The sequence below is a fragment of the Xiphophorus maculatus genome, chromosome 3, assembly GCF_002775205.1.
Source record: "Xiphophorus maculatus strain JP 163 A chromosome 3, X_maculatus-5.0-male, whole genome shotgun sequence".
NCBI classification, from domain to species: Eukaryota; Metazoa; Chordata; class Actinopteri; order Cyprinodontiformes; family Poeciliidae; genus Xiphophorus; species Xiphophorus maculatus.
In genome coordinates this window covers 31,373,074-31,385,346 of record NC_036445.1, presented here as the reverse complement: position 1 = coordinate 31,385,346, position 12,273 = coordinate 31,373,074, and the positions used below count along the sequence as shown (strand labels likewise).

The following is a 12,273-nucleotide window of genomic DNA, read 5'->3' as shown; positions in this document are numbered from 1 at the left end:
TATTATTTTTCTTCCCCTGAAAAGCAAATCTGAGGTACTTTCTGTAAGGGGGGTGTATAGAGATGTGAAAATATGCATCTTTCAAGTCTACGGAGATCAACCAGTCTTCTCGATGCACAAACCTTATCAGAGCTGCATGTGTCAGCATCCTGAACATATACTGTCTCAGATATGCGTTCAGAACTCACAGATCTAATATCGATCGGAGTCACCCCGCCTTTTTTCCGTATGAGAAAATATCTGAAGTAAAAGCCATCTCTGCTTGGCTCCTGCGGGACCAGCCGAATTGCATTTTTGTTCTGCAGAGGTAATATTTCCCCCTGCAAAATGCGTGTGTGTTCTCCCCGGGCATATGAGTGTTCTATGCCTTGGAAACAGGGAGGAGTTGTTCCAAATTGGAGCCTTTATCCTAAGGATATGGTCTTCAGCCCCCAATCTGATGCCCTGCACGCTTGCCACAGCTGGATTTTTCTCGCTAGTGGGCTGGGAAGTGCTTCTGTAAGAGCATTGTTCAGTGCTGGCTGAGTAAGCTGTAGCTGCTGTTGGTCCGTGTTCTCTTTCATAGGGAAAGCTGCTGAGCTCCCCCTGTTGGCCTCATGTGCAGCTGCACGGCCACGTTCTATACTAGTGTCATTTTTGACACATTTATCATGTTTTTTGTTGCAGCGACTGAGTTGTTAGCTTGGTCTGTGAACAGTTAGCTAGCTCAATAGCTACCTTACTAGCCATGTTAGAGTTGCTTCTGGGAGCGAGAAGAGGTGTTAGACTGAAGATAGCTTGCGTGACGTCAGGCATTTATACTGGGAGGAAGTCCCTCCTCCTGGAGCTGATATCACTTCTACAGGCCAGTCAGGACTGGCGTAATGTAATAGAGCTTCTGGGGGACAGGCGCTGGGGGCGTATCCCATAGTGAGATACCGAAACGAATGTTGAAAGAGAACTAACTAAACTGTTCCAGATGTGAGTAGGAATAATGAGACTATGAGGGAATGAGTCAGTCGACTCATTCCCTCTTTAGCGCACTATGTAGTATGTTTATGGGCGCCTCTCTTGCTTAGCCTGATCAACAGGATCTGTAGCTCTAAAGCAGGGGTGCCCAAAGTCAGTCCTTGAGGGACGGCAACCTGCATGTTTTAGTACTCTCCCAGGTTTAACGCACCTGGATCCAAGGATGGCTTATTAGAAGGCCTAAGAAGAACACTGACTTGCTGAAAAGGTTGTTACTTCCACCAGGGAGAAAACTAAAACGGGCAGGATGCCGGCCCTCGAGGACCGACTTTGGGCACCCCTGCTCTAAAGCTTTCTAAAAATTAAATACATCTCAAGGAAGATTGTAAAATTACAAAACAATGAGGGAGATGTGATGTAGTGAATGAATGAGTGAACATTACAATAAATACAAAATAAAACAATACAGACTGTGCAAAAAAAAAAGAGAGACTGGTCATACATAAAACTAATACACCAACACACAATTGCATATCTCTGTTTTATTTCATTAAGCAGATGATGCCATGGGACAATAACACTAAAACAACACTCCAACATAGCCTTGCTATGCATCTGCTATGCATAAACAATTCGATCACCATCTAAGGCAGGCTGCCACAATTATTTGGACATGTTACCAATTCAGCTGCATGAGCACCGCAGCTCTTAAACCACATTTAAACTGAAGTTATCGAGAACAACAGGACCTATAACTCTAATATGATAAAACTGACATGACTGAATCTTACCTAACAATGGATGGTGAAGATTCAAACACCTGACATGCTAGACACTTGAAACTGAAATTGAAAGTGGCGTTAATTGCTTTCAATTTTGACTGAAAAATTGAAAGCAATTATCGCTTTCAAACCTAGTTTTTAGAGGTGAAAAAACTAAACAAAGATTTTAATCTTAAAGCAAAACTAATGTCCTCCATTGTTATGCAGTAAAACACCAATTTTCCCTTTATTACCCTTCATCCCAATATACCTGCAGTATTCAGAACAGGAGCACATTAAAAGTGGCTCACATGCTTCAAAGTTCTAACAGGACTTCATGTTCTACAATGTTCCTTTCACTTATCATGTTTAGGCTCTCATAAGATTTGCTTATCAAAACACATACACGACCTAGATGTAAGATGACAGATGTATGTAGTATCTGTCATCTTACCTGGTAAGACCTGGTAAGATGACAGCAGCTTTAGAATGGGAAACCAAAAAAAAGATATAGTATAATATACTCAGTCACACAGATCTAATGTAGCACATTAAAGCCAAGTTTTAAAAAATCAAGACTAAAGTGCATCCACCAAAATATAACGAGGTAGAAAAGATCAACAAAATTACAGTTAGGCAAAAAATATCATGAAAATGTCTAACTTTTGAAATCCCATGTAATTTAAAAATATCTTCAAAATGACTATGTTTTGTGGAAGGTTTATAGGTGCTGGGTGGCTCTCCCCACTTTTATTAAACAGAAAGTGTCCAATCAAAGATGGCACTAATTAGCTGAGTTGAATGGCAACATTAGATAAGAGAAATGAGAGGACTTCATCTGCAAAGGAGAAAAAAATCCATAATGACTCACAACATATTGATGGAATGTTTCAGTCTGAATGTCAGTGGGACTGTCTACACACAGTTAAACAGACCCTTGGTTATTTGAATGACTTTGGCTACCAGTTGTAATGTTGAGATATTTTGTATTGGAAAAGTGTCATAGAAACAAAAATAATGTCAAGGATCTTTCAGTGGTGTTATCTAACCATTCCTTTGGAAAACTATAACTTGCAGGAACAGATTTCCCCACTCCACAGATAGTTTTAAGTGTAGAAGCAACAAAAAACAAGAGGGAGAGGAAGGAAGATGGATGGATGGATGGATGGATGGATGGATGGATGGATGGATGGATGGATGGATGGATGGATGGATGGATGGATGGATGGATGGATGGATGGATGGATGGATGGATGGATGGATGGATGGATGGATGGATGGAATGGATTGACAGATGGATGGATGGAAGGACAGGTGGATTTATAGAGTATTAAATATACCATTCCAAGGAAACAAGCAGAAGTGTTTTTAAAGATGGATGAATGGATTGAGAATGAATGGACATTATGGTGGAAAGACTGATGTATGAATTGCCAAATGGATGAAAGAATTTTTAAAGGCCCGGAAAAAAAGTTCCATTCTTATTCAGAACTGAAATACAGTATATAGCTCTGGGAAAAATTAAGAGACCACTTAATAGGATAAGTTTCTTTGATTTTACTTTTTATAGGTATATGTTTGTAAAATGAAGATTGTTCTTTACAGACATTATGTCTACTGACAATGTATCTTCGAAATTCCAATCAAAAATTTTGTATGTAAATGCATGCAAAATTTCCATTTTTAGGAACCTAACTAAAACGACATTGACTTTTTCCCCCTTTTTGACTGTTACAGTAAAAAGACCTTTACTCTGCATTATGAATGCAAGAGCCAGTTAATTGACACTGAACGTATTATTCTTGGGAAAGGCCAAGCTGTTTCATAGTCTCATCCCTGGGCCATAAGCAGCATGATGAACCGCACGCTTCCTGCTATGTCTTTAAGAAAGCCTTGGTGCCAACGCTGTTGCCAGGGCAACTGGTGAAAAAACACTTGTGAGGAAATTTCCAGTCTAATAATAACTAATCGCAGAGAATGAAGATTCCCTACAAAGACACTGTCTTGTTCCCTAATAGAACTGGGCCACTTTAGAGTCTACAGAATTCTGCTGGGATATTCTCCATGGTTCTCTCTGAGCCTATATCAGCACAGGAATGTTACCATTGTTACCCATCTCACTGTAGTCCCATGCATGTTTCAGTAAATACAGATATGTCAGCATATATCCACATTCAATAAACATTTATCTTTTTTTGTGTGTTCGTATCCTTTTCAGATTACTAAACTCCCAGACAAGACATTCCCTCTTGGACATTCTCCAAGGGGCCTGGTAACCATGGAGACGCCAATGATCGCTTAGTATGATAAAGCACGTTATTCTGGACATCAATACATGGTGTGACATGTAATAAGGCTATTAAACTGTGTGGGGTGGGTGTTATTTTCATTTCTTACATTAATTTAAATCCTACTCAACCTGTTATGTGTGTGAATTAATACACAGGTTAGCCAAGTGCTGCCCTCGCCGCGTGCATTTCCTCTTGGATAGCATAAACAGCTCCATAAACACAGATACCTAGAAAAATCCTTTTCCTTGGCAATCTACAATAACCTTTATCTGCACGGCTTTGGCATGGCGAGACAGAGAGGAGAAAGGAGAGGGAGAGAGGCAGAGAGGGAGGATCTGTATATATGAAAGGACAATAACGATCTTTGGGAGGAAAAGAGAAATAAAAACCAACCCACAAACGCAGATAGATTCAAATAACAGCCCGAACAAAAATACAGTCTGCGACACCTTCAACGTCAAGGGAAGTCAAGGTAGCGTTGCAGCACTTACCATGTCGGGGTTCAGCCGTGCTAAAATGGCGAAGGTGGACAGTCTGTCACACACGCATTTGGTTCTGAATGAGTCGACGAGCACGGCTCTGCAGCCCCTGGCAGACCAAGATCCCAGCAGAGAGGAGCTGCACGAAGACAAACACACACACACACACACACACACACACACACACACACACACACACACACACACACACACACACACACACACACACGCAAAGAAAAGCGATGCAGTGAATACAGAGCCAGGAAAAAAAAAAGAAAAGACGGCGCGCGCGCGCTTCAAATCCCACCGCGTTTACACCGGCTTTTTAATCCGTTTTCCATCTCCGCCGGCTGGGCTGCAGCAGGAGCGGAGCAGAGCGGAGAACCGAGTGAGCGCAGCGTGAAGCGGCTGCAAAGCGACACACTGCAAATGATTAATATTATTATCAAAATAATAACGATTATTGTTAATGCCTAACTATTGGATACAAAGCACTTTAGATAAGAGGACTGTTCTTAATTAATCTTCTCAAATTAATATTTAAATTTGTTTCCTTTTCATTTTCCTGATTTCTTTTTAAAATGCACCAGTGTGCAGTTGCCCACCACCAAACAAGCATAAATTAATAAAATGCTATAAGCACCTGGAAGAAAATGCCCAATTTGGCTTCAGTATGGTCCACATGCAGACCAGAGGGGAGTTTATAAATGATTTGATTAGCAAGGAGCTGGCAGGTCTACGCAGAAGAGCAATAGTGCTCCTGGCAGTTGCCAGAGATTGAAAGTCAGTCATTAAGGTGAGTGAAGGTCATCAGACAGAGGATGGATAATTAGGCAGCTTTACCAATAATTGTTTTGTTGAAATTGACTCTCACTCAAACAGATCTGGCTGTTTTCAGACTCCTTTTGGGATGCACCAATTTGGAGTGTGAGATCCACTCAAATTTCAGCTAGGTCTTAGATAATACACCAAAATTTAGGCTAATTTATATAAGTTTGATAGTTTTTTTAAAAATGTAGATTAAGAGAAAAAAGAAATAGGACATGATCTAAACTTGTCTGACAGCCAAAACAGACTAAATAGGAACAGGGAAAAGTATTATTATATGCCATTTTCCTAAGTTAATTACTGCCCAAATAAAACCTAAACAGTACAAGTACCATTCTCAATTTTCAAGTTTGGTTGTTCTTGTAAAGATATGCAAGAACAACCAATGTTCAAATTTCATGTGACAGAAACATTGAGCAGCTTTATTACCCTGTTTCTTAAAATTTGTTTCATTTTTGGATTTTTCTTCCCACCCGTCACCCAAATCATAATTCCACAAGCCAAAATATACAAATCCCATTTTAAATTTGGTGTACTGTACCTCCAAAGACAGCACCCCTGTCTCTAACACTAAGCAGGTTTTGGTGTTACCAGGAAGCAAATAGTTATTGGCCTGAACATAATTATAGCCTTACTGAATTTGATCAAATTAGCCAGATGCTTTAGAAGCAATGACTTCACATGTCCCCACGCTGTCCCACATTATTTACAATCCTGATTGTTTTGGCACTTTTTGTAATATGTACAATAGCTGTAGGGTTGAACAGATGTTACCCTGGAGCACCACTTCATTATTAATGTCAGAAAAACTGAAGAAATGCTGATTGACCCTGAGTCTGACTATAGGTGACAACTTCCTGCTGTTAATTGATATCTAGAAAATAAACCAAGTTTTTGGGTTAACCATCAGCTTACATATTTAATCTGTTGGAAATTATCATCAGGTGTGATTTGATAATAATTTCTCTTTGCATCTAAAAACTAACTTGTCTGATCCAAAGTGCAGTAAAGGTGAGGTCCAGTGAGTCCTCCTTGCAGTCTATCTATGAAGAGTGTCATCAGACGTGTATGACCCTTGCTTGGAGACTAATAGATTTAAATATTAATTTGTTCCTGTATCCATCAGAATAATAAACGAAGTTGGTACAGAGTTTACAGTCACACTGTTGATGCTGTGGTTTGCATTCTATTCTGCAAGGTGTAATATGTGTTTTAAGAGAACAATATGTGTATTTTGGCTTTTGTGGTGTCAGCATGATTTTATTTTTTGTAGTGTATTTAATTATGGTGGCACTGCCACCGTAGCATATATAGCATATATATATTATTATAATAATTATTATTATATTATTTGACATATGCCCTTTATATATCAAATTGAAATCTCAAAGGGAGCAGTCTAACAGAAGTGAGGTTGCCATTTTGCACCATTGGTTCTTCTGACCAACATGACCAGGCAAGGCAGGTGAAATGTCTTACCCAAAGGCACAAACAACAGGGGCAGATGGACTGGCAATCATACCAGCAATCCACAGATTGCAGCGCAAACTCCTACTACTGTCTCACCGATTTGTTTGGTGCACACTGTCAAAGATAAACGTATGGGGGACAATAAAGTATATAATTACCTATAGATTTTGATTTCCACAAAACTGAAATACATTTAGCTATTGAGGCTTGTAGCATATTTTGTGGTCTAGAATTACATTCTATGTTTTCATGCACCCATAAAATGTTAGTATTTTTGTGTGCCCAAGAAGAAGTTTGTTTTTTCTGATTTAAGGACAGTCTGTCCTTAAAATTTAAGGAATCCACTTCTAACCATCTCCATAAGCTGCTGCATATTTTGTCCAGACCCAAATATTGTCAGTATTGGCTGAAATGGCAGCTGCAAATTCCAGACATACATTTGGGATGGCATGTAGCTACCATAAGATAGATACCATATGCCATTGGTATATATAAGATGAACAATTTTGGCCAATTACGAACACTTATTTTCTGGGATAACTTATACACAGTTTTTTACTTTCTATATTTCTTCTGTTGGCTACATTATGGCCAAAGATGTAGATCGTCCTCTTCTGAAACCATTCTGACAATCTGTTACATAATTAATATCTCTCAATCTTTATGTTAGATAAAGTTATCTAAAATCTGAGTGAATATGTTTTCCAGCATAACTGAAAGATGAGAATGAAATATAATTGCCTTATAATTAGTCTTCCATAGAGGAACGACTTTGGCAGTTTTTACTTGGTGTAGAAAGATCCTAGTAGTAAATGACAAAACTGTAGGGTAATGGGCTTGCAATAAGACCAATGACTTTCTTTATTAGAATTTCACTCAATCCATAAAAATGAGTCTGTATGTTTCATTTTTATTTATCTTTTCTGATATATTGGGCCACATCTTTGTAAAAAAATAATAATAATAATCGCATTGTTCATATCAATGCACACTTAACATCCTTAATAAAATGTTTTGGGATATTTTAGGAGTCTTTTGTCTACAGGACCCAAAACTGAAGAGCTGTTATTTTGCATCTAAAGTGCCTCAAAGCAAACGTCACATAATAAACTTCATAACCTTCCAGCAAGTTTTTAACAGAAGATATATTATTCAAATGAACACTTTTACAGTGACTGTGGGCCTAGATTCTTCTGTTGTGTCCCAACAACCATTAGATAACCTTTGATAATAGTTCAGAAAAAAAGGTTGAACCCACAGTTTTGACCCACAGTCTGATTTTCCAAAACAGAGCACCTGCCACAAGACAGAGGAGTGAGGCTGAGAGTACAAGACACACAGATGTAAAGTGAATGCTCTCACTGATAAGAACACTTCTCTTCATAGAAAGCAGCTTGTTCCTTCATTAGAGTTTAAATCATTAAGAGTGGAACATTAAAAACAACACATTGACGAAGAGCCTGATTACAGGATGATTGCTGCTTTCTTTGCTCTAAAACAGCTCAGTAGGATGAAGGTGACCTAAACAGCACTGGCTTACTTTATGTCACGTCAGTGAATCTGGAAGGTCTATTACTGGTGGAAATAATAAAGATGGTTTAAGAATATGAACCATATCTCCACACAGTTTTCCATTGCTTGAGTTTGTAAGCAGAGAAGGTTTAGGATGTAGTTAGTTTTGCTTCTTAGAAGCAGGCAGCAACTCAGTGCTGACATTAGCACCTCACCTCTAACTGAAATCCAATCTATTGGGACACAGAGCAGTTTTTCTGTTGAAGTGATTAAGTCTCTCTGTGAGGCACACAGGAGCTTGCAGACACTCTTGCCCTCGCTGTTTAATTGGATAATTTAGGTGCTGGTCCAGCAGCCCTGCATGAAAGGATGTCCTCTGCCAAGTCAAGGCCACATGGATAAAGAGCAATGTGCCAGCACAGAAGAAACAGAGAAAAGATCTCTTAAAGGAGTGAATATGTGATTTATGCTTTGATACAATTCAAAGATAAAGAATTTGAATTTTTGCAACAATATTGGAACAAATTTATCTTCATAGACCTAAAAGCCCTGGCATAGAGGGAACTGAATCTAAATGCATGCCACACTTTTCAGAATTTGTGAGAAAAATTTATAATTTTTTGTAAGTTTGTCACATAAAATCACTCACAATGCAGTTTGAATAGAAGCTACTTTATTATTGTCACTAAATATAGTGACACTAATATATTCATTGATTGATTGATTCATTCATTCAATCATTCAGTCATTCATTCGTGCCTTAAACATTAACAAACCACTTAACATGAAACAATATAATAAAATATACATGCTGCGTTAAGAATGAATAATACATAAATTATGTATTATAAATTAAACCGTCAATTTAAAAAAAAAAAAATCATGTCATTAGTGATTTTGAATTGGTTCAGAATCTACCCTATGTCAATGTCCAATCATTGTCTTAAAAAAAAGAGCAAGGAGAACATCAGTTCAAACCTTTATGTTTATGTTTCAGTTCTCACATCTTCTTGTCACCCCTCATCTGAGATCTTGCTAATAAAAATGTATGAAATCCCTAAAACCCTCCACACAATCAGCTACCTTTGACAGAGAACACAAACACCTCCAAGAACAACATGATCAACATTATGCAACATTTTAAAGTGTTAGATCTGCCAAAGCACGCACTGTCACAAGCTAGGGCTGACACCACATCAAATGCAGCTCAGGTTTTTAGAGCACCATAGGCAGGAAAAGCTGCAAACACAACCACACAGTGATGTCAGGCAGACGGACAGAAAGATGCAGCTGATGTTCTTGTTATCGATTCCGGAGTGAAGCGGGAGAGTGCGAGTGAAGGCTCGAGCAGTCTCACAGCTCTTATCAACATGACAAGGACGACTCCTCAGACTCCAATTTCTTTTCCAAATATTAACTCATTAATCATAGCTGCCGACCAAGATGGATTTTAATTTTACCCAGAACATGTCTTGTTCCGACCCCCAACCCAACTCCCCAACACAACAAGATTGGTTTTTTGTCCTTGTTTTGTCTCTGTCGCTCTCTCTTCCACTGCTCTGCCTCCAAAACTTGTAGTAAACAGTGACAGCTGGAAGGTGACTGCAATCAATAACGTTCAATAGTCACCAGGTTAAGTGTCAAATAAAAGCTTGTATTCAGATATTGAAAGGTAGTCCAGTGTTTTATGCTTAACATAAGTTTAGCTTTATTCTCTTATATGTTTTTCAAATTGGATGAAGACTCGTCTTCAAAATAAAACAAAACAAAAACAAAAAAACAGGCAGAGCCAAGATGATCAATGCAGGGTCTTGGAAAAATCTTAAGGGTCATATTGACTACAGTGCGATGACAAATGATAAAGAAGAATGGGGAGGGAAGGAGAGGTACTAAAGAAACAGCATTGAAATCTCAATTTCTCATTTTACTTTGCTGCTGGTACACCTGGATCCATCCATCCATACATACAAACATCCATACATACATACCCTGATTCCATGCTGGAGGGGAGTTGGTTCATATCTCCAGGGGTCACTGGCATAAACCCAGGAGAGTTCACCAGTTCATTTCATGGCAACAAAGAGGCACACAGGACAAGCAACCACACACTCACTGTCTCTCTAAGGGCAATTTAGAGAGACCAACTAAATTAGTGTTCATATTTCTACACTGTGGGAGGATGCTGGAATACCCAGAGAAGACCCACACATGCATGGTGTCATAACAAGAAAAAGGAAGTTAAAAATAAAACAAAAGCACAATGCCTTTAGTGGAGTATTAATGGTAATTTCTGTCGAGAAGTCTGTTTGGATGTGTAGTCAGACCAGGAGTGGTGTGATTGTGATGCGCTTCACTGACGCAGGCTACATTCATAACTTGATAACAGTAATTTTTAGCCATCACTTATGTCCAGATTGAATGCTTCTGCCTTTTTCTGGTGAAGAATTATGATGCAAGTCTAATGTCAATTATATAAACGTCAGATGAAATGCAATCTGACCGTTCAAACTGCAGACACTTTGAAAACTATACGTGATAAGATTGTAACTGGGCCATTCAGACTGCCATGAAAAAGTCAAATATGAATCTCATATGGGCAAAAACATGGATTTGAATCCCATTTGCCTGTAGTGACCTGTCCAGGGTCACCCCGCCTCTCACCCCTTGACCTCTGGAGATAGACACCACTGGGGATACGTGTGCTGGACAATGGATGGATAGCTGAGCTGGATTCGATACAATGTCTCTGGGTTTGGGTCAGGTTGGATTTTTTAAGCGTAGTCTAAACTCCAATGTATAATCTCTGTTGATTAAAAGAAATCCTCAACTAGTTTAAACCCAATTCATGTTTTTTTTTTATTCCATAAAGTTGTATATTATATGATCGATTTGTTGGGGAAAAAAAGAAACAAACAGATGAATCAATAAAACATGACATTCATGTCCAGAAGTGGATGTAAACCTGGGGTTCCAGCTGCATGGTTAGCACAAAGTCTCACTGCACAAAGGCTACACAATTCCTGCCTGTGTTTCTTCCTTCCAGCATGCTGGTCCCCACTCTGTCATACTTACTCTAATCTGTTGTCTGAAAGAAGCAGAGCATTTAGGAAGAAGCGGTAGAAGAGCTGTGCTTTGAATCTGCCCAAAGAAGCAGTAAATTTGAACCGTTTCAAGTGCTTCTTTTATTCTCTTTGTCTCCTTTATGCTCTCTAATTGTTTCTACCCTTTCAGCAGATTAAATGGATAATGATTCTAGATGGTGAAATGTGTGTCTGGGAACAGAAAAAGGATGAGTTCCCTAAGAGTTCCCTTTAATTTTTCATACTGTGTCAGTGACTGAGCAGTGACAGCCATGGCCGAGTAAAACTGCTGAACTGGCCAGCACATCACCTTACCCAGAACTGGACAGAAGTTCTGGGTAAGGTCTTTGAAAAAAATGGAAGCTTGGTGTCTGTATCCAAAAATGACATCTCAAAAGTACTAACGGGCCTGAAAAATATAACTTTTAAAAATTGAATCACCAAAAATGCTGTGAGGTTTTTTTTGTGTTTTTTTTTTTACATACTCAACAATACGCTAAGCATGAACGCTCTTAATCATGCTAATAAAGTATTCAGATTTGGAATGAGATGGAAGATCCAACACTTCAAATGCTTTTTCTTTGTCAAATCAAAGATATCCAGTTTTCTTATTTTGATTGACGAAAACTGGAAAAAATATTTTGGCTATTCTAAGGAATAAGAACAGGAAGTACATCAGTCTTGAAAACATTTGCATTTACACAAGTTTTGAGACAGCAAGTAAAAGCGGATTTGGATGCACCAGGTGTCCTTTAGAGCACGAGTGAATGAGTAGAGCTCCAATTCACCATCAAAATAAAAGGAAATCCCAGAAAAGGTGATCACATTGTGTTGCTGCACAAAATCAGCAACACAAATGGCTCCAGGACCCCACTTTGAACACTCTTCCTCTCCACATTCAAAA

At 38.8% G+C, this 12,273-nt stretch overlaps 1 protein-coding gene across 6 annotated transcripts in view; it reads right to left on the bottom strand.

The window, feature by feature from the left end:
• Nucleotides 1–12,273, bottom strand: part of adgrb1 (adhesion G protein-coupled receptor B1) — a 178,795-nt gene that overhangs the window by 53,615 nt on the left and 112,907 nt on the right. For all 6 annotated transcript variants that reach the window (XM_023330323.1, XM_023330325.1, XM_023330322.1 and 3 more), the window contains exon 18: nt 4,492–4,618. In XM_023330323.1, the coding sequence (XP_023186091.1) occupies nt 4,492–4,618 (127 nt within the window). The remainder of the gene's footprint in view (nt 1–4,491; nt 4,619–12,273) is intronic.